The following is a 27450-nucleotide window of genomic DNA, read 5'->3' on the forward strand; positions in this document are numbered from 1 at the left end:
GGTGAAAACTGATGCCAGGATAGCTCACCTGGGCCCACCAAGTGAAGGTGGGGACAGTCCCCTGTGAGGGGGATTCCAGACTCTGCATTAAGTAAAGGCAGATAGGCACTAAATTGTAACAGCTGGGCTAAGAGGGACCTTCCTGAAAGGCAAACACATGGGAGTGGTAACTCTAGGAAAAATCTCAAAAATGCCTCCCTTACAATTTTCTTCCCACCTAAACAACCTGCTAGTCTCTCTTTCTGAACTTAAACTTTAGGCTTCAAGCCACTGTTGCAAGGCTAGTGCCTTCAGGTCTTAACTTTGGTTCTGGGTAGCCTGAGCCTGGGAAAGCATACAGGCAACCAGAAAGGCTCTGGAAGGACAGTTAATCCTCATTAACATAACGTCAGGTTCAGTGATCAGCTGAGGGTGAACCAACTCTACATCAAACCAACAGAACTCTCCTGGAAAGACTCTGTACTTTTAAGACAACCTCCCACATCACCCTGGGAAGGGGGCTAAAAGAAATTGAACCTGAACTCTTCATCAGGAGTGTCCAGGATGGCCTTGACTGCCCCCACTGGGTGAGGCCTGCAGACGCATTGGCTCTTCTTTCTGGTGGTCTTACAGGCTTCACCTGGGATGAATGGGCTGCAGCCCTGAGAGCCTGCAGGGCCCCTCTCCATTCTGCTTCCATCTGAGTCCTGTAGTCCCCAAATAAGGAACGCATGAGCTGCCTCTTCTGGGGCAGGGGGGTTCTTTTGCTGACGAGGGTCCAGATTGCTCCAGTAGCCTGCTCTTTCTGTTTTGGGCTGGGTCTCTGGGTCCTGAGATCCAGATGGAGCTGCTCCACACACCAAGCCAGTTCCTGGGCCAGCTGCCCCGCCTGGGCCTCAGCACTTAGGGCTCCTCTGGGGCCAGCTTTTCTGAGGCCTTCCCGCCTCCATTTGCCACAGACGCCCCGTTCCCGGTTTTCTTCTTATTCTTCTTTTGCTTCTTAGAGGCTGCATCACCGTCATCGCCTACGGGGAGCACCCTGGGGACAGCGTCATTACAGGTGGGTGCCCGGGGCAGAGATGCGCTGGATGATGTTACAGAGGAAAGAGTCGGGGCGCTGAGAGCCAGGCCAGGGGGCCGGTGTGAGGCACGCGGGCCGCACCTGGGGCTGCGGCCGCCGAAGTCTCCCGATCAGGGTGTCCAGGGACTGCCATGCGCCGCTCACCGCCCCGCGCGGCTCCAGCTTTGCTTTCAAAGTCTATTTCTTCTGATATGAGTATAGCTACTCCAGTTGTTTTGTTTTTTTGGTTGTTGTTGTTACTACCTGAGTGGAATATCTTTTTCCAGCCTTTCACTTTCCATCTACTGGTATCCTTGGGCCTAAGAGTCTCTTGTAGACAGCATATAGATGACTCATTTTCTTATCCATTCTGCCAGATTGGGAAATTTAATCCGTTAACATTCAATGTGGGAGCCGATGTAGCTCAGTGATTTAGCACTGGCTTTCTGTCTGTTGATGACTTCCAGCTTTATTCCATTATGATCATGTATGTTTGCATGTCTCTTGCCATCATTTAGTTCCCTGATACCCTGTTCAATTTTTTCCATTCTTTTCTTTATCTGTTCTTTTGTATGTTCACTTTCAGAGACTGTCTTCAAGCTCACAGATCCTTTCTTCTGCCTCTTTAAATCTGCTGCTAAATGCCTCCAGGGTATTTTTAATTTCATTTATTGTGTCTTTCATTCCCATAAGATCTGCTGTTTTTCTTTGTGTGCTTTCAAATTCTTCTAAATAGCCTTAATCTCATTAAATTTATTAAGGAAATTTGTTTGAACATCTATGATTAGTTGTCTTAACTCCTTTATGTCATCTGGAGGCTTAGTTTGTTCCTTTGCCTGGGCCACATCTTCCTATTTCTTGGTATGGATCATAATTTTTTGTTGGTGCCTTGGCATCTGATTTACTTGATGAATTTATTCTGGGATCAGTTTTTCTGTTTAGCCTAGGGCTTTCTATTTGATTGGCTTTGTGCTACAGCCTCTCTTTACTTGGTTCAACTTAACTTGGAAATTCATAGTGGCTCATGTTTAGCCAATCTGAATTTTTTTTTCAGCTCTTTTTCTTCCCCTTTCCTTTCCCCCTTGCTGGTTGCAGAGTAGGAGTTGAGGATGCAGTTGGTACTGTAAGCCATTGAGGCTGAAGCTGTCCACACTGCCCCAGGAACTGATAAAGCTTCTCCCACCTTTCTCCCTTGCTTGGGGTAGGTATGGAGCACAGGTATGTGCAGTAATCCAAGTCATGCAGGCCAAGACTTTCTGCAGTTGGTTGCCCAGAGAGACTGATGACATTCCACAACCTGTCCTCCCCTGCCTGGAGCCACAGTTGTGGGCAGTAAACTAAGCTGAGCAGGTCAAAACTGAATGCAGTTGCCCAGGTAGACTGACAAAGCAACACCCCCCTTCCTTTCAGGAGTGGGGATGGAGCTACAGGTATGTGCAACAGTCTTGTCTGTGCAGGTCAAAAGCAACTGCAGTTGCTAGGGAAGGCTGAGGAAACTGCCCCCCTTGTGTCCTTATGGGGGTGAGGTGGGGATGGAGACATGGGTGTCCAACTATCTAGTCCATGCCAGCTGAAAGCACCTATAGTTGCCCTGAGAGGCTAGGGAAACACCACTCCCCTCCTATCCTATCAGGGGGTGGCAATGGAGTCATATCTAGTTGTTCAGGCTGAAAGTGACTACAGTTTCCCAGAGAGGTTGGGAAAGGTCCCCTCAGCTTCTTCCCTGCTGGAGGTGGGGCTGGAGTCCCAGCTATGGTAGCAAACTGCCCTGGGTGGAAAGAAGCCAGTCCCTACTGTCACTGATTTTTCAATCAGCCCTGTTTCCCTTCATGCTGGGGGTAGAGTTAAAATGGAGGCTATGGTATTCTTTCTGACTGGGACAGGTTCAGACTTTAGCTGTTCTTAGGACAGGACTTGAGCTAGCAAAATTTACTAATCAGCAGCTCAAGTTAGTGCCTGCTTCCTCTCCTGTTTTGGGAAATAGAGCTTCCCATTCCAGCCAGAGAATAGCTCCCAAGGCATCTTACACTGCCAGCAGGGGATGGGCACTGTTCTCCGCAGTTTGGAGTACTCTAATTACGAATATTCACTGCAGATGGGCAGTCTCCTCCTTCAGTTCTTGAAAGGATGTTGCAGGATACTCTTCTGGTCTCCTGGGCCCCCCAGAGAGGTGATTTAGATAGCTCTGGCTGATTACTAACTGCACATGGGGCAGGCTGACTTGTGGAGCACCCTACTCTGTTGCCATCTTGCCCCTCCCTCTTATTCATTCTTTATTTTATTTATTTTTTAAAGATTTATTTATTTATTTCTCTCCCCTCCCCCCCCTCGCCCTAGTTGTCTGTTCTGTGCCTATTTGCTGCATCTTCTTCTTTTTCCGCTTCTGTTGTTGTCGGCAGCACGGGAATCTGTGTTTCTTTTTGTTGCATCACCTTGATGTGTCAGCTCTCCGTGTGGGCAGCGCCATTCTTGGGCAGACTGAACTTTCTTTCGTGCTGGGCGGCTCTCCTTATGGGGCGCACTCCTTGCACATGGGGCTCCCCTACGCGGGGGACACCCCTGCATGGCACGGCACTCCTTGCACGCATCAGTACTGCTCATGGGCCAGCTCCACACCGGTTAAGGAGGCCCGGGGTTTGAACCACGGATCTCCCATGTGGTAGACGGACGCCCTAACACTGGGCCAAGTCTGCTTCCCCCTCTTATTTATTCTTGATGCTCAGACTGTCCCAGATTAGGCAACTGGGGGTACCTTCAAGCTGGCTCTTGTTTCCTTTTGACAAGTCCTCACCATTTCAACATTCTTTGAAAATCTTGTTTTCTGGCAGATTCTTCAAAGGAATTTTGTACTTTCCCTGTCTCCACCCTGGAATCCGTCTTTTCTCCAAGAAGTCCTTTTAGCAGAGAATGGTATTTAGAAACCAAGATCTGGAAGTCGTTCTTTCAAATCATTAAAATACTTTCGTTCCTGTTTTCTTAGGTCACCATGTGGAAGACAGATGTGGTGATTTGTAATCCTAGCTCTATTCTTACCTGCATGACCATAACAATTATCTTCTTTCCTTTGAGCCTGCTTCCTCATCTGAAAAGAAATCGGATTAGGTAAATATTTCTTACCCTTTTCTGGGCCACCAACATGTTTGGGAATCTGAAGAAAGGTCCCATCTCCCCAGAAACATGCTCAAATAAGCAAAACTTGCATATACCTCAGGCTTGAGACCGAATATCATTTAGGCTCCAACCCCGTGGAATAAATGATCAGCAAGGTCTCTTCTGCTCCGACATTTGGAATCTATGAGCCATCGTGTTGCTGTCTGAATGGTTCCTCCGAGACATCAAAATGTGGAGGCATTACATAGAAACAAGATGAGAAAAGTACACAAAGAAAGGAGCCTATGAGCAATGCATTGCTCAGCCACAGTTCTCTGCCGATGCTAAATTTAGGGCGCGCTGCACTCATAGGTGAGAGGTTTTGGCGGGAAGGCTCTCCGGTAGGCGGGGAAGGGAGCCCGGAGGCCGGATCCAGGTCGCTGCACCCCTCCGCACGGCCCGCCAGGGCTCGCTCTTGCCCTTCCGCTGAGAGGCGGAGGAATGGGGCGGGCCGGGCGGCGAGCCCGCCCCAGGCAGCGGTAAGGTGGCGGCGAGAGAGGAGGTGAGCCGGGGTCCGGAAGGGACGCGCTGGGCCGGCCCGGCGCCGCTCAGCAACCCTCCCCGCGCGCCTCACGCCGCCGACGTCGGAGGTGCTCCGGTCGCCATGGTGACCAATCGAGGCCCGGTCCCGCCCCCGCCCCCGCCCCCTGCCCCGGCCCCCTGACGTCGGCGCACGTCAGCGGCCGCGCGCGCCTGGCTGGGCCCTGCGGAGCCGGAGGGAAGGAGCTGAGGAGCGAGCCGAGCGGCCGTCGCCCCAGCCGAGCCCGCCGCTCGTCTTCCCGCCCGCCCGCCCGCCCGCCCGCGCTCCAGTCCCGCCGTGTCTAGCAGCGAGGCCCAGCATGGTCATGGCGGATGGCCCGAGGCACTTGCAGCGCGGGCCGGTCCGGGTGGGGTTCTACGACATCGAGGGCACGCTGGGCAAGGGCAACTTCGCCGTGGTGAAGCTGGGGCGGCACCGGATCACCAAGACGGAGGTGCGGCTGGGGGACCGTCCAAGGAGCGGGGTCGGGGGAAGAACTGCTCACCGAAAAGGGCGGCTGCAGGGGTGCGCCTGAGGAGACCCGAGAGGCCGGGGCACTAGCTAACGCGAGCGGGCCTGGGACTGTGGGGACCCGGGGGGGTGCAAGGGGTCGGTGAGCCCCAAAAGGTTCGGGGCCCGGTCGCCGGGAGCCGAGCGTCGTCGACTGGAAACCCGAGCCCCCGGGGCTTTGCATTCCCCCACGCCACCCCCAGGGGCCACGCGAAATTCCACCCAGACCTCCCCACCCAGGCGGTGACCTGCCCTCTGGCCTCCGCTCCGGGGCCCAAGTTCCGCGTCTTCCCTGCTTTCGGCTTGGGGTGGAGTGGGAGGGGAAGTCTCCGTGCTCCTGGGCTGCGCGGTGAGAGACGTCGCCAGCCCCGAGGAGGGGACCGACCGTCTGCGCTCCCGGGGACGGTGCCTCGCGCGGCCCCGGCGACCCCTGCCCGCGCGAGAAAGGGATCCCTTGGTCCGGAATGCCCGACGACCCCTGCCCATCTTCTCTCCCTCTCTTTGCCTGATTCTCGGATTTGGTGTGGGGCTAGCTTGATCTCGTGCCTGGGGCATTTCCATCTAATATTCCAGACAATAGAACTGGTTAAAATGGTCACCTCTAGATTTGCACCGTGGGTGGGTTGGTCTTTCTTGGCTAGGCTTGTTGTCCCTTTACCAGGTGTGCTAATGGCCATGAAAACACAGTCTTTGAACCACATCAGATTTTGCTCTTTACTCCTAACGTCCCCCCTCCCAGCTGCATCCTGAGGGTGAATCCAGCACATATGCACGCACGCACACACACACACACACACACACACACACACACACCCATTGCACATTCGAAGGCCCCGCACATATTTTCTCACCAATCTCTGTTCTTACCTAACCCGTCCGGTTTCCTTCAACTGCCTCAAGCTGCTCTCCTCAGGGTCTCTATTTTAAGACGTGCAAATTAAATACCTTGGTAGAAACAAAGCCATTGTTTAGAATAAAATCTTGGGTTTCTGACTCTTGAACTCTGCTTTATTGTAGTTGCTACCGGAGTTTCATCCTTTTCTTTATTCAGCTTTTTTTCTCTTACTAGTACAGCTGCACTAGCGTTTGAATGTGGAATAAAGTTAATATACGTTCTCTCTCCAGAGGACTTTTTTTTCAGAATGCCTTATGTAAGGCAAAGGGCGGTTGAGAACTTGAGTAAATTTTGTAACCCTTGTTGTTCTAACTTAGAAGTTTTGCTAGTGTGAAGGACTCTGTTTCCAAAAGGAAGGGAGAGACATCATTGTACAACTTCAGTTTTTGCCTTCCCCTTCTGATCCTGAAGCATCGCAAACCTGACTTTAATTTTTTTAGCCATCAGGACCAAAGTCACAAATTTTCCTCAGTAAATTTACCAGTGTTAGCAATCTAGATTAGCTTTGTAGTGAAAACTGTAATATGATAATATTGAAGTTACTTCATCTGCATAGCTCAGTCTGATCTCAGCATTTTTTAAATGAAGAAAATAGTTCTTTTCCTCCAGAACCATGACTTAATTCCTTGCCATTTTCCCTTAAATTATTTAAAGTAAAGTATTTAAATGTGTATTTTTATATGACTCAGTGCTTAATGAACATCTAAAAATCACACAAATTGTGCATTACAGAGGTTCTCTAGAACCTCTGAACTGTTTTATGTGGTTGAATTCTAAGCCCATTTCTTCAAAAATTTTTTTTTCATCATCCCCTATGAGTTATTAGTAACAAGTTATTTGGCTCAACTGTTGTTAATCAGGTCTAATTTAGTTAATACTCATATAGGAGCTGCTTGAGTAGAGCTGATAGTGACAGACTTTGGAGGTTGGCGATTCAAAAGGTGTCCCTTTTAAACTGACATATCTTTTCTATAGAGCTAGGGGGCACTATGGAGTAGCATCCTCTTGGCTATCAGAGTGAGATTAATGCATTTCATTAATCTTGTAGTTCAAGGCACAGGTCAGACCCTGAAAGCTCACTCAGATCTTAAATTGTATCTGTGTGTGCAAAGTGATTTAAAAGCTGAATTTCTTGTCTATAGAACGTATTTTCCTTGTACTTTTCTAGAGAAGGTGCCATTAATATGTTTTTTTAAAATGGCATGAATTTAAGTTGAATGAGTGAGTGCCTGTGGTAATTTGGTGTGATTGGGGACTGTTTGAGAGGAGTGCGGGAAATGGCAAGGTAATCACTGAACAGAAAAGTTCCTGTAGACCACGAGTTTTGTAAAGTTGCTCTGTGAACTTTTATAACTAATTTGCATTAAGAATTGTTAGCAGGGCCACAGACGTATTTGTTTATTAAAGTATACCATGTTGTTATTGAGTATTTTTAAGCCGTATTTGTTATCTTCATTCACTGAACAAATATTTGTGTGCCTTTAATAAATACAACTACCTCAAATGCTGTAAATAAAATGGGAGTGAAAACTTCAAAGTTTTAGTTTAAATTTATTTTAGGTTCTGATTGCTGAATATAATACAGTAAGTACAGTGAGAATAATTCCTATTGTATGATATTAGCAAAATATCTTAATTATATTTGTTTTTAAAGATTTTAACGTGGCATGCTTTAATATGTTTGTGCTTCTTAAAACTTAGAGGTCTTTCTTCACAAGTTTGAACCCAAGACAAATTTTAGGGCTTGTTTAAACATCCATGTGATGAACAATTGGACCCTTTTGTTTTTAATTGGCTCTTCTCCATCTCCTGTTCTGTATCACCTATCCCCTCCCCCCATAAAATGATGTTTCTACAGACCTTTGGAGATCTAAGTCTGTCTGTCTTTTAGGAAAAAAAGTAGTAGGCAAAAGAGAACTTCATTTTTGGTCTAATGTACCAAATAGCTTAACATTGTTTAAGAAATAAACTTACTCATCTGAAATGGTATTCTCTCTATGTAAATTTTGCACTCAGAAGGGAAGGCAGGTGGTGGTAGAATCTAGCTTCCTAATATAATACTTCATAAAAAGCTTTGTAGTACTGGTTTGTGGTTTATGAATTAGAGAAGCTAATTTTATAAAATTAGCATAATGGGAAAAGAATAATAGCTTTAAGCTGTTAAACTATTTTGGGCAGTAGTGGTTGCTAGTTTGCTATTCTGTGAGTGCTCTTGAGTAGTGTTTTGTTTTATCATTAATAACACTATACTAGGGAAGACCTTTTTTTTCCTAGCTATTTGTATAGCTACCTTGGGGAGGAGTTGTTTATTTGTTTCATTTTTTGTTTTTGGTCTCTGAAGTAAAATTCCAGAAAAGCCCATTGTACCTTTAATTATTTTTTGTTTTCTGATTATTAAAGAAATATAGTCGTATTATAAGAAATATTTAAGAGTAAGGAAGACTATAATGCATGAAAAAGTTCAACCATAATCCCTCCACCAATGGGAAAAGGCCATTCTAAACAGTATAAAATACTTACCTCTAGTCTTTTTTTTTTTTTTTAACATTTTTCCATAGATGACATCAAATGTGTACCTTTTTCCTACTTCTTGTTATTAACCATTTAGTTTATTATACATAATTTTTTTCCTTCGGTATATATAAATTTTTTAAAAAAATTATACAGTATGTTTCACAGTATATTTGGATCATAGTGCAGTCATCCAGTATTTGTCTTTTTGTGTCTGGCTTGCTTTGCTTAACATATCATAACTTTATAAAACATTTTTAATATCTTCCTAGTGTTCTACTTTGTAAACAAATCCTGTTTCACTTAGTGATTCCTCTATTATTGTACATTAAGTAGTTTCCATTTTTCACATAGTAAATAGTGTTGCAGTGAACAGTTTTGTATATAAACTGCATTTTGAAAATTCTTAGGAGGGATTGGTGATAAATTACTAAAAGTGAAATTACCAAGTGAGAAGGTATTATTTTGACATTAAAGGGTAATGTAATTTATTACCAAATCTATCATGTTAGTTGTTGGAAAATTAGAAAGAATAGGTAAATGAAAAGAAGACTGGCCCATAATATCGCTACCCAGAGAATAACTATCCTTAATTATTTTCAGTCCTTTTCTAGAAATGACATTACTGTTTTCCTCAACACCATACCTCATACTTTTTAGCTAACAACCATGTAAATGTGTGGTTTGTGGAATTTTAAAGATATTTCACAGAGGTTTTGAAAATTACCTTATTAAAATGTCATGTAGTGGAGCGGATGTGGCTCAAGTGGTTGAGCACTGTCTTCCCACATACGAGGTCCTGGGTTAAAAAAAAAATAATGTCATGTAGGTGTTAGGCTGTTAACTTATTTTGAAGAGAACCTGGAATGCAAAACTGAAATCAAAGACACTAAAAACTGCTTTTGTTCACTGAAAAGCTTTCTATGTGCATTTTGTGGCTTTAGTAGTTAGGCATAATTCCTAAATATAAGAAATTTTAAAGCATTCCAAAATAGTTAAAGTATCAAAATTGCATTTTTCTAGCAATGGTAGAAACAAGAGAAGGGCTTATTAGGCTTGATTATGTTTCTTGAAGAAGAGAACTTTTAATTTCCTTTGTTTGTTTAAATTTTATATATTTTGCTTTAAAATTTTAAGACTCCTCTTAGTAGTTTTGGTATTAATCTTGTGCTGTGAAATATTCCAGATGTCAAGAAGCACCTGTACTATCTGCAGCAGAAGAACTTGACTTTTTACCCTATAACTTAATGACTGGTACTTATATCTAGGACCATGTATGATTTTTAATTGTGTGTAGAAATAAAAATTATACTTGTCATGGAATATATATGCTTTGCTAGAAATTGTCTAACTTCTTGGCACCCCAGAAAAGTAATATATGGCAAATTATTCTAACTTTTTATTTCCTGGAGGTGGGGTGGCAGTGGTAGGTGGGGTGAGGACAAACATGCAAAATAAGAGTTGTGTAAATTTTGATATTTTGTAGAAATTTTTAACTTTAACAGAGTTTAATGTGTTGTTTTTACGTCCACTGGGAAATTCTGTCTTGGCATCAGGCAATTGAGAAAACATTTATTTGGAAATAACTGAAACTGGCATCTCTTCTTGGATTCATATGATGACATTTGATTTATGGCTTACTGCTGATTGCATTGGAGCCAAATAGATTCCAGAAATTCATTAAGATATATTTCTTCTTTACTATTCCTAGTATCTTTCCTACTTTCCATCTCTTATCTTTTTTAAATTAATTTTTAATGCAAAAATTCCTTTATACAGAATATTTGTGGAGAATGATTTTCCCTTCTTCAAAAGAAACAGCTCATATATCCAGTAGGAGAATTATTTGAAGAATGAAATACATTTAATTGAAAATTTCATCAAAAATTCTTCATTTTAAAATACCTTAAAAATACTCTAGGCAGATTGAGAGGTATCTTGAATTAATTAAACTGAAAAATAATAAAATATGTTTTAATTTCTTTAAAGTAGACAAAGTAGTTATATGGTTTTCCCCCTAATAATTACAAAGCTATATATGTTCATTGTAGACATTTTTGAAAAGCCTAGAGAAGGAAATAAACATCTTTTATCCCAAACTCAGAGATAACCACTGTTAATATTTTGGTTCATATCTTTCTAGGTATTCACTTATTTTTTAATAAGTTTGAAATATAATTGTTGTCATCTCTACATAGTGTTTTATAATCTGTTTTTTTACAGAATATGTTATTAGCATTTCCTCATGTTTTCTAAAGCATGGTTAAATAGTATTCTTGCATATGACTGTCCATATTCTAATAAGTTCCCAATTATTGAACATTGAGGTTCTTTCTTTCTCTCATGGTCCCTCTTTCTAATATAATGGTTCCGAGGGATTTCTGCATATACATCTTTGTGCATATATCCAGTTATTTCCTTAGGGTAATTCCTTAGAGATGGAATTCTTGGTCATGAAGTGTGTACATTACTAAGTCTTTTGGCATGAGATGCCAAACTACCTCGAAAAAAAAATACCCATTAATTTTCACCAGAAAGAATGCCTACTTCCCAAGAATATTATTTTTTTCAATATTTTTGTTACTGTAGTTTTCATTTCTTAGATTGTCTTCCTTACAGAATTTTATATGGTAGCCATTTGCATTTCTTTTGTGAACTGTTTGTTCTTTGGCCTATTTTTTTTTTTTTAAAGATTTATTTTTTTATTTATTTAATTCCCCTCCCCTCCCCTGGTTGTCTGTTTTCTGTGTCTTTTTGCTGCGTCTTGTTTTTCTTTTGTCCGCTTCTGTTGTCAGCGGCACGGGAAGTGTGGGCGTCGCCATTCCTCGGCAGGCTGCTTCCCTCCTTCGCGCTGGGCAGCTCTCCTTATGGGCGCACTCCTTGCGCGTGGGGCTCCCCTACGCGGGGGACACCCCTGTGTGGCACGGCACTCCTTGCGCGCATCAGCACTGCGCATGGGCCAGCTCCACACGGGTCAAGGAGGCCGGGGCTTGAACCGCGGACCTCCCATGTGGTAGACGGACGCCCTAACCACTGGGCCAAAGTCCGTTTCCCATCTTTGGCCTATTTTTAAATTGGGTAGTCTCTTTATTGATTTGTTTAGATACTTTTAAGATAGGAGATTATTTGTAATCACTTAGAGTTTTGAAAATTCTTAGTATGTTCAATTTTTTATGAATATAAAAGCATAGTGACTCTTTTCTTCCATTCTGTTTCCTAATTTAGTAATTTTTTCTACCCACCAGTGTAAAGTCAGATTCAGTATTAATGAGGATTTGTTTTATCATTTAAATGCTTCACTTTTAAAGTCAAATTTTAAATAGAATAGAAAATTAACTCTTTTTTCTGAGATAATAACTAGAGAATTACATGTCACTTCTACCCTTGCTTTCAGAAACCTTTTATCATAGATCACTCAAGCACACTCACTTTTCAATCAAATGAGAGAATGGTATGTTCTGATTCCACTGGTGATTTGATGTTTAAGCTTGAAAAGTACATTTATTTTTAAAATTCAGAAAGCTAATTCTGTGGTAAGGATAGTGCTACTTGGTACGTCAGAAGGGCAGTGTAGATAGTGCATTAGTTGTAAATAGCACTGAAGCAAATGTTACCCAAGACTGCAAGTACATGTTAATCCTTTCTGATTTGTTATTAGAATAGCTCTTGTGTGACTTCCTTATGAAGTCCCCCAATCCACTGTGATCTCTTTAAATCAGGGGTTCTTAACCTTTTTTGTTCCACAGACTGACCCCTTTGCCAGTCAGGTGAAAACCACAGACCCTTTACTAAGTTCACACTATACTGTGTATTATTTAATAAATATATCACACCCTCACCAACATGTCCCCACAAGCTTATGGACCCCTTGAAATCTTTCCATGGACCCCTTGAGGGTCTGTGGACCTGGTTAAGAACTCCTGCAGTTTAAATTCATGGGATTAATATTTCTTTTATGAAAAGGGGAATGGTTTTTTTCCTAAAATTATCAAAAAGAAAGGATAACTGCATTAAATTACATTTTTAAAAATGAAAAAATTCCTTTTATCCCCTCAATACTAATTTCATTTCTGGTCTTTAATTCTTTGTCTTCCTTGGAAGTACATCATTGTTACTTATGTATGTATTTTTTTTTGACCCAGTATTGTTGGAAACATTTTATCTGTATATAGTCCGCTTAGTTAATATTTGAATCTTACAAAATAATACAAGCACTTTATAGAGAAGTTAGAAAATAAGAAAATGAAACAATTTTTGTAATATTTTAGTTGGAGAAATTAGCGTATATATGTCAAATTTAATAATTTCATTTTTTTTTTCTGTTAAAAGTAATACATGCTCGTTGGAGAAAAATTGCACAGAGTATAAAGCAGGAAAATAAAATGATCCATAATCTTTTTACCCACTGATAACACTTTCTGATAACATTTTGTCACATTTGTTGTCTTTCCTGGTCTAATTTTCTATGCATTTCTTGTGTTAAGACTCACTGATATCCTGATTTTTAGTTGCATATTTTAGTTTAAATTTCTCCATATTGTTGAAAGGAACCATTTTAATAGCAGTATAATATTCGTAAAATAATTGGTATAATCATTGCCCAATTTTTTCTACTTTTTATATTATAAGTAACACTATTGACTATATTTACTTGTAAATCTTTGTCATAATTTTAGATTAATTCTTTCAAATAATTCTGAGAAGTGGAATCTAGGCTAAATGGAGTGGGTGATTCTTAAGTTTCTTGATAAAGACCGTCAAATTGTTTTCAAGAAAGATTATAACTCATTCTGTGTTCCTACTAGCGATGCATAAAAGTGGCCATCTCATTGAACCTTGGCTCTCAAGGGTATTTATTTTGTAATCTTTGTCAGTATTATAAGTGAAAGTGATATTTCAGTTGTTTTAATTCACATTTTTCCATGTTTTTCTGAGGTTTAGAATTCTATGTTGCTACGTTATATGGGAGTTCATTTGATAGTCCTGATTCTAGGTTATCCTGTATGCCTTCGAGTTGTAAAGGAAACCTTTTTTTTTTTGCCCTCCAAGAATATACATTCATAGAAGGTTTATTTTTTAGGATAATGCGTATATAATTAGGAAATAGAGAGTTTAGTAACTTAGATGAACAACAACTAAAGGGCCCTTGCTTGGCTTGCTTTTTTTTTTTTTAAAGATTTGTTTTTATTTAGTTCTCTCCCCTTCCCTGCTCTGCCCCCACCAGTTGTCTACTCTGTGTCCATTCGCTGTGTGTTCTTCTGTGTCTGCTTGTATTTTTGCCAGCAGCACCCGGAATTTGTGTCTCTCTTTGTTGCGTCATCTTGCTGTGTCAGCTCTCCAAGTGTGTGGTGCCATTCCTGGGCAGGCTGCACTTTTTTTGGGCTGGGCAGCTCTCCTTATGGGGCGCACTCCTTGCATGTGGGGCTCCCCTACAAGGGGGACACCCCTGTGTGGCATGGCACTCCTTGCGCACATCAGCACTGCACGTGGGCCAGCTCATGACATGGGTCAGGAGGCCCGGGGATTGAACCTTGGACCTCCCATGTGGTAGGTGGACACCCTATCCGTTGGGTGAAATCCACTTCTCCGGATGGCTTTCTTGACTTGCTTGACTTTCTTGTGACGATGTGAATTTTGTCTCTTAGTACTATTAATATGTTCAAGCAAAGTAGGAGAAGAAATGCAGAGAGTAAGTTCCTAGATATCTATATTCATAATTATCTTAAAAATGAACTCTTAGAACACAACCTTTTTTGTAAGTTGAGAACTTTTAGTATACCATTGGGGAAATCCCAGAATACAGTTGTGGTTGAAATTTGTTTTCCAAAATGGGTTACTTTTCTTTCACAGGCTCTCTTTAGGGTAGGAATCAGATCATGTTCATTTTCGTATCAATGGTGTGATTTCTAGCACTCAACAGGTGTGAATAATAGGCTTATTGGAATAGTGAAAGGATTGGACTTGAGTCAGAAGACCTGGGTGTGTTCCGCTTAATTCACTTGAGCATCAGGGACCTTTGTGACTTATGTAATGTCTTTGACTCTCAGTTTTATCAACTCATGGATATACTACTTGTTCCATTTACTTTACTGAGTTCAGAAATAAATAATATACAATACATTAAAGTGTCTTCTACACTTAAGAAGTGCTGTGTAGTTATGAAAGTCATTATTATTACTTTATTTCTCAGATGTACTTGGTCAAGAGTTCCCTTGTTAAGAAATCGTTTTGATGAATATGGCAGAGACTGCTAACTGATCATCAAAATCCATCATTCCCTCTTCTTCCTGGGCCTAGAGCTAGACTATTTCTTAGCCTCCTTTGCATTTAGGTGTGGTCTTTCTCTCTCTTTTTTTTAAAAGATCATTTATTTATTTATATCTCCCCACCCCCTCATTGCTTGCACTTGCTGCATGCTGTGTCTTTAGGGGACACCAGAAACTGAACCTGGGACTTCTGATGTGGGAGGGAGGTGCCTAATCGCTTGAGCCACCTCTAATCCCTGCTTTGTTGTGTCTCTCGTTATGTTTTTTCTTCTTGTGTCTCTTATTGCATTATCTTATAGTGTCAGCTTGCTGCACCTGCTCATCATGCCAGCTTGCTGTCTTTTTTAGGAGGCACCAGGAACCGAACCACAGACCTCCTTTGTGGTGGGCAGGAGCTCAATCACCTGAGACACATCTGCTTCAGTCTTGTGACTGAATTCCAATTAATGGAGTGACCAGCAGTGATGTGCTCCATTGCCAGGCCAGGCCCATGAAAACTTCGCACGAGGGCTCTTCCTTCAAGCTCTTTTTAGCTTCTATCTGGCTGGAACAGAGACAACCTTCAAGGGGACCTTGGAAGCCACACATTAAAGAAAGTAAAGCTTCCTTGAACGATATGACTGCGTGGAGGAGGGCTACCTGCTTACTACTTCTTCACCCATACCGTTCTGCTACATGAGCAAGAAGTAAACTTCCATTGTGTTTGAATCTTGGTACATTTTGCGGTCTACTTGTTCCAGCAGTTAGACTACCGCTAACTATTAGAAGGAGCATGTTAATACATTCTTCACTTTTCCTTTAGGGAAGCATAAGCCTCATATAGCAGCCCCCAAACAAGGAGTAATTAGAAAAATATAAATATATAGGTCTGTGGTATATGTATAGTCTAAGGCCCAAGATAAAAATTGAGGCATTATAATACTTTGCCATTTGAAATTTTTTGTTGTTGAATAGACTGAGAAAAGTTAATGAGATTTACAACTTTCTGAAGTTTAATTAGATTATTTTTACCTTGCTTTAATTCATATTTAATTTCCAAACATTTTTTAACATTAAATATGACACTCAAGCTAATATATATAATAAAAATTGTTCTTAAGGCCAGTAATGATACTGAGTTTTTAAAAAACTGGATCCCTTTCTCTCTCTTTTTCTTTTTATTAGATGATTGTGACCCATCTCATTATAAAAGCTTTTGTGGGTGGTGTTGGAGGGAGAGTGGACTTACTTCAGAAATTGTCTAGCAAGACATTTGCTTTAAAATATGTCTGTGAAACTCCATGTTACCTTTCTAAAGAATATTGAGGAAATTGTATTAATAGTATACATTTAACCTTTTATCTGGCAGCATTTACCCAAGGTTACCAAAAATAGCTGATAGTACTGTATGTTATTATACTCTAAATGTTGGGTGGGGAGGTCTTTAAATGTATTTAGGTTTGAGGGGGTCCAGTAATGCTCCTAATCGCAAGTACATTATGAGTCAGTTTACTTATCTAGACTTCAAAGTTTAGTTTTTAAAATATTTTGTTTATGGAAATGAATAAAACATCACCAAACATCAATGAAAAGAGCTTTCACAACCTATGTACTTTAGTCCCTAGGAAAAGAGCTCTCCCCTTTCTTATTAGGCACATAAATTTCTTAAGTTTATGCGTTATACTTAGTTATCTGATTTCCCCTGGGAAGCCTGATTTTTTCCGTGGGTTATAATTAATTCAATCCAGGAAACAAGCTGTGGACAGAAAATTAAAGATAGGGAAAGATAAGAAATAAACCTAGAGTAGAGCTTTTAGAAGATAATGGCAAAGGGCAGAGCAGCCTTAAGAAAAAAAACCTGTATAAATAGGAGAGGAGGGATGTAAGTGAATTGACAAGCTGAGTCCTGTGTTCTTTTAGGGTATAATAACGAACTATTATAGCACATACAATAATTATTAAAAATTACCCTGAAACAGCAAAGTAAGGCTGTTCAGAATATTTTATTAAGATGGGTAGAATGTGCAGTACATTTTAGCAAGCGTTTCTTTAGTCCCTGTTATAATTAAGTTTGGGTGGTTCTCAATTATCTGAAAAATTTATTTAAATAAGAATGCCTTATATCCTAACCAAATATCTAAAGATTAAGAAAAAAATCCATTCTTTTTAGTTCCATGTTGTGTGTTAAAAATAGTGATTGCTGATGCCCGACTACGTTGTATTCACCTTCAAATGCTCTTCCTCTGAATTGCTATCCTTGGGGTGGTTTGGGTTCCTATCTAGTTATGACAAGAAAAGGCCAAATTTCTGAAATCAAATTCCTTTAAGAGAGCTAAAATTTAGTATACTAACCTTTGTGTTTTTGGACTTCAATGCCTTATAGCAAATTTCATTTCAATTAGTATTTTTTCATGGAGATTTTACTACTTCATATTTAGCTTTTTCTCCCCAGAAAGGTCTATTTATATCCTTTGGAACCTGTCACTTGGTTTTCTGGAGAAATAGTATTTTAGTGTAATAGAAATTGCTTCTTAACTATCTTTTTCATGACTGATCATTTGTTTATAGCTATTTTACATTGGGATGAAACTGCTGATATTTTATGTCTTCAGTTTATAATTGGAGTAAAAGGACATTACAGTTTTACTGAAAGATAAATGTTTTTATTAAAGTAACTTAGTTGTTATTCTTTCTAGCACAATAAAGACACCTCCAAATAAAATCTACCACATATAGTAGAGGTTTATGAAGTAATTGTTGAGTGAATGAATGAATGAATGAGCATTAAATAAACTAGTTATCATTGTAGAACTAACAGGTAAAGCCTCAGATTTCATTTATCAGGAACATTAATTGGGAATATTAACTATTGTATTCTAATGTATTTGTGTTCTTGGATACAGGTGGCGATAAAAATAATAGATAAATCTCAGCTGGATGCAGTGAACCTTGAGAAAATCTACCGAGAAGTACAAATTATGAAAATGTTAGACCACCCTCATATAATCAAACTTTATCAGGTATGATGTAGCCTTACAACTCTCCATGCTTTCTACATTCATTTCTCTATTTTGCAGCAAAATTTTGCTTTTATGTTAGTTTTAAAATTTTTAAATGAAGGATAATTAACCTGAGTACATCCATTTAAAAAATATTTTTAATGTTTTTAAATAAAAATAATAAGAAATAAAAACAATTTTAAGTTGTCTCTTAGACTGTAAGTTATTTATTTTAAAATTTTTCAATTGTGAATTTATGATACCCTGCTTTAACCTGTAGGATTTTGGTGGTGGTGCCGTTAATGAGGATATGACAGTCTTGCTTATTTGGAAAATGTGCCATTCATGTTCCTATGAAATATAAAGGCTAAAATGGTAGTGTATTGCTTAGTGTCATGATTTGTAAGACCGCTATTTTGTTTGGATTATTTTATCAGATGAAGTAAATGAGCTGTTTTTTTTCTGAAATCAACTTTATTAAGATATAATTTATTTAAAATAAACTGTACCCATTTCACGTGTAAGCCATGTTTTTTAAAAGAAGAGTTCCTCAAATTTTTAAGAATAATTCATGTTTAAGAAGGATAATATGATAAAAACAATTTAAAAAATTTCCATTCAGTAATATGTAAAATTTTAATACATTGAAATGAACTGTATGCTAGCCTAAGCCACATTGATCTCCAAGGTAGGATGCTCACATCCAGTACGGCACTGGACTCAGCATGTACTGGCTTGTAAGAGCTGATTTGCTAAATTTTCAGAAGTTTTGTGAGGCCATTATCACAAAATCAGCAATGGTGGGAGTATTTATACCACTGAAAGCAGCCTACAAATCAGGGTCTGTTTTTTTTCTCAGGGAACCACTTCACTGTGTACACCCCAGTGAATCTTAAATGTTTTTCAGAGTATAGGAAGAAAATGTTAGACTTCTAATTATATTTATTTTCTGTATTTTTGTGTGCATTTTATAGTATATATAATGTATTTATACAGTGGTACATGGATGTACTTTGTGTCCTTGTATATGTATTAATACATACACACATATACGTATGTGTATATTTGTATACATAGATACATATTTGGCTAAACAACTTTTTATTGATAGAGATTTGCAATTAAAAAGGTATGGTTGGGGGAGCAGACATGGCTAAAGCAGTTGAGTGCCTGCCTCCCACATGGGAGTTCCTGGGTTCAGTTCCTGGTGCCTCCTGAAAAAAAACAAAACAAACAAACAACAAGCAAAACAAACAGGAAGCCAACTCAGGGAAGCTGATGGGGCTCAGTGGTTGGATGCTGGCTTCCCACATACGAGGTCCTGGGTTCAACCCCTGGCCCCCCAGTACCTTAAAAATAAAAAGGTATGGATGGGGAATAAGTGTTCAGTGGTTGAAAAATTTCCATTCAGTAATATGTAGAATTTTAATACATTGAGGTCCCAGGTTCAGTACCTCCTAAAAATAAAAAAAACAAAACTGGTGTGGTGACCATGACTTACGATATACCTGCTAAGAACGAAAGACTGATGTGCCACTTAATACATTTCCTAAAGTTCTAAAACCATAAAAGGTCTTTTATGTCAGATTTATATCTGAGTCTTTTTGCTGTAAGCTTTTTTTTTCTTTAATTCCTACAGTGGATGCTAATCATTTCCTCAGAAGTCTCTGATAAATCATAAGCCAAACTAAGGATAAAACTACCTTGATTCACATGAAAATACTGTCTTTATTTCAACTAAATTATCAGTTAAAGTTGATTTACCATTTGACTTATGCAGGCCTAAATTGTAGATAGTTCTTAGCTTTCTGGCCTGATGAGGAATAGTCTTAAACCTACGTTTTAGAGTAAAATTAATTTTCAGACTTTCAGTAGGTAGCAGTGAAATTTTACATAATTAGCACATGGTAATATATAAAAAGATAAGGAAAAATTGTTACAGGGAAGTACTCTAATAAATCTCTCCTCTTGAATCTATAAATTTATTTGCTTTCTAAATAGACACTCATTTTGAAAAACCACATTTGTCAGAGACACACTTCCTTTCTGAACCTAGAGAAAATAATTTAAATAAAACTGTACAACTGTAGAACTGTGAATAAAAATCTTTGGAAATGTATTTTCAGCTTCTCTTATCTCTACCAGTACTTCTCAAACTTTTATGTGCATTAAAGTCACCTGGGGATTTTGTTAAAATGTAAATTCTCATTCAGTAGGTGGGGAATGGGGCCTGAGATTTTGCATCTCTAATAGGCTTCTAGGTAGTCCCAGCTGTTGCTGGTCCATAGACCATATTTGTAATAGCAAGGATTTAGATGTCTCACAAAAATGCTAACATAAGGATATTATCAGGCTTGTAAACTCAGCCAGCTTTTAAATTATTTATGATACCTACTGTTTTGTTAGTAGCTTTAATTTAGGGAATCCTATAGAATGTTTTGGTAAATTGTAATCCTTTCCTGTCAGACTAATATACAATTATTTATCAATAGGTAATGGAGACCAAAAATATGTTGTACCTTGTAACAGAATATGCCAAAAATGGAGAAATTTTTGGTGAGTTTTCCCTTTAAATTGTTTTTCAATTTGAAGAGGTCGCAACCTGCATGAATGGAATATTTTCTATTTATTCTCCTACTTATTTAGGCATTATTACATGAGTTAGAAATGTTTAAGCATTAGAAGCTAACAAAGTATCCAGTAAGCTTAAAAATATGGAATATAATTTATTCTTGCATTTATGATATTGAAGGTATGTTAAAAGAGATTGGAGAATCAAAGATAGGGAAAAACTTTCAGTCAGATTTTATGAGAAATTTTCTTTCCTTTTATCTTACTTTTTACCTTTCTTTCCAGGGGAACATTCAGTCAATAAGTATTTATTGAGTTCCTGCTAAGTTCCAAGTATTGTACCTAGGTATTAGGGATACAGTGGTTACTTAAACACAGTTTCTGTCATTGTGGGTCTTATAATTTATTAGGCTATTAAGTGCCTGTAAGACCTTGAGAAAGTCACTAAACTTCTCTGGGATTCAGTTCCTTTATCTTTAATAAGTTATCTTTTTGAACATCTGAAATGTGGTTATAGTAATTCTCAATGCCTTTGTTTGCTAATTCTTGCGTCTCTGTCAGTTCTGGATTGGTTTTGATGGGTTAATTTTTCTCCTCAGTTTTGGTCACATTTCCTGCTTTTTTACATTTCTGGTAATCTTTTATTGCATGTTAGACATTTTGAATTTTGCCATACTGGGCAACAGATAATTTTTGTATTCCTGTAAGTCTTCTTGGGCTTTATTCTGGCAGTTAAGTTACTTGGAAGCAGTTCGATCTATTTGGGTTTTGCTCTTATGACTGGAAGAATGATCAGTCTAGGGCTCATTATTTCTCATTCTGAGTACTCAGTCTGGTGCCCCATGAATTCTGAGGTTTTTCAGGCTGACCAGTGGAGATAGGCACTGTTCCTTTCTCTGTGTAAGTGCCAGGCACTGTTCTTTCAGGTGGCTTTTTCTCTGGCCTCATATTTTCTTACATACATGTGCCAGTAAGTCCTTTCCTGAATGTTCAGTGAAGACCTTCTGCAGATCTTTGGGTTTGCCTTTCTGTGTAACTCTCTTCTTTCTGACACACTGTCTTGTGACCTCTAGCTGCCTTGGTCTCCCTGGACTCTCAGCTCAGTCACCTTCACTCAGACTTTGTTGGACTCTGCCTGGTTTCTCCCTCCCTCAGTGTAATCCAGAAACTCTGAAAGCATTCACTGGGGGCATTCACAGATTCATTCTACTTGTTTCTTGTATTTCTTTGCTTCTTATCCAATGTCTTAAAAATCATCATGTCATATATGTCATATATTTTGCCTAATTTTATTTTTGGGGGAAGTGTTGTATTAAGTGGGAGAGTACATCTGGTCACTGTTTTTTCTTTGTTTGTTTTTTTGTCTTAATTTTTTTAATGTTACATTAAAAAAATGTGAGGTCCCCATATACCCCCCACCCCCCTCACCCCATTCCTCCCATAACAACAACCTCCTCCATCATCATGGGACATTCATTGCGCTGGTCACTGTTAATTCATCTTGGCTGGAAGTGGAAATTTCTGAGCCTTTCACAATTATTTTTAATTTTAGTTATACTAAAGAGAAAAAAATTACACCCATTTCTGTAGTTTCAGAAACTTACTACTTCCAGGAGAATTCTAAATAAATTGTCTTTCTGGAAAGATGGTCTTCTTGCCTCTTTTACTTATTTTTTCTTTTATTAATACTGCTTATTGAGCTTGTTTTAATTCTTAAGATGTTTGTTTCAACTAGAAGATTCTTAATTTATGGTATACTAGAATGACATGGGCTTTGAAGCCAAACAGATCTGGCTTACCATGCTGGCTATACCTTATCAGTAGTTGCATTACTTTGGGCAGGTTTTTTCCTTTCTTTTCATTTCCTATCTCTTCCCACCCCTTCCCTTCCGTTCCCTCTTTCTTTTGTTCTTTTCCTTACTCTTTCTTTCCTAATCTTTTTTTTTTAAGATTTATTATTTATTTATTTATTTCCTCTTCCCTCTCCAGTTTTCTGCTCTCTCTGTCCATTCACTATTGTGTTCTTCTGTGTCCGCTTGTATTCTTGTCAGCAGCACTGGGAATCTATGTCTCTTTTTGTTGTGTCATCTTGCTGCGTCAGCTCCTCGTGTGTGTGGCACCACTCCTGGGCAGGCTGCACTTTTCTTGCATGGGGCGGTTCTCCTTATGGGGTGCACTCCTTGCACATGGGGCTCCCCTTCACGGGGGACACCCCTGCATGGCAGGGCACTCCTTGCTCACATCAGCACTGCGTGTGGGCCAGCTCACCACATGGGTCAGGAGGCCCTGGGTTTGAACCCTGGACCTCCCATGTGGTAGGCGGACGCTCTATCCGTTGAGCCAAATCTGCTTCCTGAGACCTCATGTTTTACCATTCTCTATTCCTTTCCCAGTCAAGTACATTTATTCTGATATAATTCTTGTTTAATCTTCTCAAAATATTATTTTTATTATATCATTACAGTGTTCAATAACCTTCACTCAGCTTCCTGTTGCTTAGTGGATAAAATCCAGATTCCTCAGTCTGCACATAGGATGGTTCTGTTAAGTAAATGCATGTTTCCACCTAGTCCTTGCATAGATTTACTGATTATCCTTAGGTATGGACAACCAAATTGCAGATTATACTATCTCTTCAGTTAGTAGATCGGTCTTTCTTTCTTTTTGTCTCCTTCTGTTTTCCAAATTTTTATTTTTTATAAAAGTTAAGCATGTATGAAAAATTTAAATAATTGTAAGATTTGTTATTAAAAAATCAGTCTCTTATCCTTTCCCTACCCCCATTTTACCTTCCTCAGAGGCACCCACTTTCACTCTTTTAGCCAATTTTGGATTTATCTCCATTTCTCTAAATAATATGCTTCTATCGCTTCTTCTGGATTTTTCAGTGTTTTAGGCATAATGTTGAATTGTTTTTAATTTTCCCCTTGCCTCTGTATGTAAGAGGCATATATTAGAGAGGTACGTAAAAAACAGTTTTAGGACCCTTGATGTCAAGGGTAAGAGGTTTGGATTGTGTTTGTCAGAGTGGGCATCTGTAAGCTGAAAGGTGGTGATGTGTATAAGGATGGATTTTAGGAAAAGTCCAGCAATAGTGTGTATTCTGAATTAGAGGAGGGGACTATTTTAATTGACTAAATGGGAGAGACTGAATGCTGGATTAAGATGTTAATTACTAGAATCATGAGAAAATATTTTTAAGCAAGAGGCATTTCCAACTCTAAAAATAGTAACAACTAACATTTTTTTCAGCACTCCCTTTTTGTTGGGTACTATTAAAGGACTTTACATGATTTGTTTATTTAAACCTCACTAAAACCTTATAAAGTAGGCACTAAAATATTCAGTAGTTTGTCCAGAGTCACGTAGCCAATAAACAGCAGAATCTGGTTTTGAACCAGGTAATCCCAGAATCTGTACTTTTAATAATTATGTTCTACAACCTCTCAAGAATTTTTATTGACTGGAAAGAGGAGAAAACAGGCATGATTGGAATAACATTGGTGATATTGCTGTCAGTCTCTGGATAGGGTGCCAGTTCCATAGTAAAACATGACAAATTGGACTTTAAAAGTGCTATTAGAGATAATATCAGGAATTTGATATGGCCTGTTGCCAGGTAGAGATTTGGAAGCAAGAAACATTGAAAAGAGAGTTTAATTTCAATAGTAAAAAGACAGCCTGGTTTAAAAACTGGGCAAAAGACTGAAACAGATACTTCAAAAAAGAAGATATACAATGGCCCATAAGCACAAGAAAAAGTTTCAGGATTTATTAGTTATCAGAGAAATGCAGATTGAAAACTACAGTAAAATAATATACATCAAATAGAATGGTTAAAAAAAAAAAAAGACTGCTAGTAGTAAATGTTAACAAGGATTTGAAACGACTAGAACGCTCATAACATTGCTGTTGGGGTGTAAAATAGTACAGCCACTTGGATAACTGTTTGTCAGTTTCTTATAAAGTTATATAGATTTATATACCCAGCGATTTCACTCCTAGATATTGACCCAAGAAAAATGAAAACAAATGTCTGTAAAATGACTTGTACAAGAATATTCATGGCAGTCTTTTTCATAGTTGTCCAAAGCAACAGCAACCTAAATGCCAGTCAACAGGATAATGTATCCCAAACAAATCGTGGTACAGTAACACAATGGAAGACAACTCAGCAATAAAAAGGAATGAACTACTTACATATGCAACAATATGGACGAATCTTAGAGATATTATGCTGAGCAATAGAAGTTGAACATGAAAGAGCACATATTGTTTGGTCCCGCTTCATATGAAGTTTTAAAACAGGCAACACTAATGGATGCTAATAGAAGTTGGAAAGTGGTTGCCTCCAGTGGGAGGGGAGGATTGACTGAAAAGGGACTGGAGGGAATTATCTTGAGTGATGGAGATGTTTAATTTTGTTTTGCATGATGATTTTGAAGAGTTATACAACTGTCAATTTAAGTAAACACCTAAGAATTTGCTTTTTGTTCTATATAAATAATACCTCTATAAGTCCTTTTATCTCTTGAAAAAGGGAGAGTTTAGTAATAAAAGTATACCTTTGAGAGTTATCTGCATAGAAGTAAAGAATGAAGCTGTAATTAATAAAGAGATCTCAGAGAGAAGTAGGTTAAGAAGTGTATTTTGTTTATACTTTCTTTAGAAGGCAGGTGGAGAAGTGGAATGAGTGAAGTAGAAAAGTGTCTTGAGAGATAAGGATAGTCACTACAGTTAGTGTCGTGATTAGCCAAAGGAGGAGAAAGTTTGGATTGAAGGGAGCATTTGATCACTGACAACTTTGAAGGAATGCTTTCCAAAGAAATTGGGAGCTAAAGCCATATTTTGAAAAGTTAAATGCCACCCCTGCTGCAACAAGCTAGACGCCGCCACAATGAGATAGATGCCACCCCCACCACAACAAGCAGATACCACAAGCCAGCAGATGCTGCAGCCTGCAGCAGATGTGGCTCAGGCCACTGGGCACTCGCCTCTCATGTGAGTGGTCCCAGGGTCGATTCCCTGTGCTCCTGGATAGTGTGAGCAATCAATGAGCAGACAGATGAGAGAACCATCTGGGGGAGGGGGAGGTATAAATCAAGTAAATAAATATTTTTTTTAAAAAGTTAAGGTAACACCTGGGTGGTGAGGAAAAGGACAACTAAAACTATTTTGAGGTTTTCCAGATGGAAGGAAGGAGAGAAGGAAAGAATTGAGGGATAATTAGGGTCAGTAGAATTCAATGTTGTGCTGTGGTTATGTTGGTGTTGGTCATGGTGTTTGAAAAAGCTAGAAAAGAAATTAATACAGGTAGGAAAGACGAGATGATAAAACGAAGTCCCAGAGTAGACAAGAGGCAATCAGATCAAGAGGCCATTCCCTAATCTATAAAATTGGGCTAATAATCTTACTTTATAGTGTTGTTAAGACGAGTCAAAGAAATTACAGGTATAGACTGTAGTGCAAGTAATAGGTGCTCAATCCAGGATGCCTCTGTCTCTCCCCACCTCCAATCTGCCCCCAAGTGTGCTGCCTGCAGGGAATCTAGGCACACCTCACTGCCTCTTTTTCCTTTGGATTGTTCACAGAAAATTATATTGAAACATATAGTTTTTTTTTTTTAGGAGGTACTGGAAATTGAACCCAGGGCCTGGTACATGGGAAGCAGGTGCTTAACCACTGAGCTACATCTGCTCCCCAGTGAGAGTTGTTTTCATTTGTTTGTTTTTAGGAGGCACTGGGGATCAAACCCAGGACCTTGTACATGGGAAGCAGGCTCTAAACCACTAGAGCTACATTGGCTCCCTATAGTAAGTCTTTCAGTGGAAGTTGTCTTTAAAACTTAAAAAGAAAATTCATTCATTTATGTAACTATTGAGTGCCTGCCATGTGTCAGATACAGTTTGGTACTGGCAGAAAAATAGAGAGCAAAGAGGAGGCCTAGTACATGCCCTTGTATAGCCTGTAGTCTATACCAGCACTGTCCAGTAGAACTTTCTGTGGTGATAAAAATGGTTCGTATCTGTGCCATCCAATATAGAAGCCACTAGCCACATGTGGCTATTAAACACTTGAAATGTGGCTACATGCCACTGAGAAACTGAATTTTTATATTTAGTTTTAATTAATTTAAATTTAAATAGCCACAAACAACGAGTGGCTACTGTATTGGACAGTGCAGGTCTAGAGGATAAATGTGAAAATGTTTAGCACAGTACCTGGCACACAGTCAGTGTTCAATGAGTATACATTTTCTTTCCCTTCCCCCACTATGTGGCACCTGGGAACCTCTTGTGTAACTCCTCTGGCTGCTATTATACTTTCTTAGGGATAACTGAGTTCATCTCAAATAGACTTTTTTTTTAAGGAGGTACCAGAGATTGAACCCAGGATTTCATATGTGGGAAGCAAGCGCTCAACCACTGAGCTAACCTGCTCCTCGATGAGAATTGTTTTTGTTTGTTTGTTTTTAGGAAGAATAGGGGGTCAGACCTCTGGCCTCGTACATGGGAAGCAGGCGCTCAACCATTTAATCTACATCTGCCCCACCCCCCATAGACTTTTTGACAGGCAGGCACCAGTTTGGATTATTTATTGTATACCTCACAGGATTTTGCACATAGTAGGTGCTCTTCAAGTGTTTATGTAAGTAAAGAGACAATGTGGTATAAGAAAGGTAACAACAGAAATGAATTTAAATCTTGACTCCATCAATCCCCAACTCTTTGACCCTACCAAATTACTTAACTTCTCTGAGTCTCAGCTTTCTCTCTGTGAATTGGGGTAATCATGGATACTTTATGAGGTTATTCATGAAGACAAATTGAGATCATGTAGAAAATGAGCCTGATACAAAGTTGATCTTCAACAATGAAAAATACACTTGGAAGCCATTTGGAAGTCAACTCATAATGGTACTTGCTTCTCTAGAAAGGCCCCACCTCACAAGATATGGCCACATCCACTGAATGTGACTCTGCTGTTCTGGTCTTGTTGAAGGGTCAGCA

The 27450-nt window shown here is 39.3% G+C and overlaps 1 protein-coding gene and 1 pseudogene across 2 annotated transcripts in view; one reads left to right on the forward strand and one right to left on the reverse strand.

Moving 5' to 3' along the window:
• Window positions 1–500: 500 nt before the first annotated feature.
• On the reverse strand, window positions 501–5030 carry LOC101412963 (UPF0488 protein C8orf33 homolog pseudogene; annotated as a pseudogene).
• The window catches only part of SIK2 (salt inducible kinase 2), a 169070-nt gene continuing 146262 nt past the window's right edge, over window positions 4643–27450 (forward strand). Inside the window, exons 1-3 of one of the 2 annotated variants that reach the window (XM_058289111.1) lie at window positions 4643–5163; window positions 17774–17890; window positions 20362–20425. In XM_058289111.1, the coding sequence (XP_058145094.1) occupies window positions 5029–5163; window positions 17774–17890; window positions 20362–20425 (316 nt within the window). In that variant the 5' untranslated portion in view covers window positions 4643–5028. The remainder of the gene's footprint in view (window positions 5164–17773; window positions 17891–20361; window positions 20426–27450) is intronic. The other variant, XM_058289112.1, reaches the window with a different exon arrangement.

The sequence above is a fragment of the Dasypus novemcinctus genome, chromosome 27, assembly GCF_030445035.2.
Source record: "Dasypus novemcinctus isolate mDasNov1 chromosome 27, mDasNov1.1.hap2, whole genome shotgun sequence".
NCBI lineage: Eukaryota > Metazoa > Chordata > Mammalia > Cingulata > Dasypodidae > Dasypus > Dasypus novemcinctus.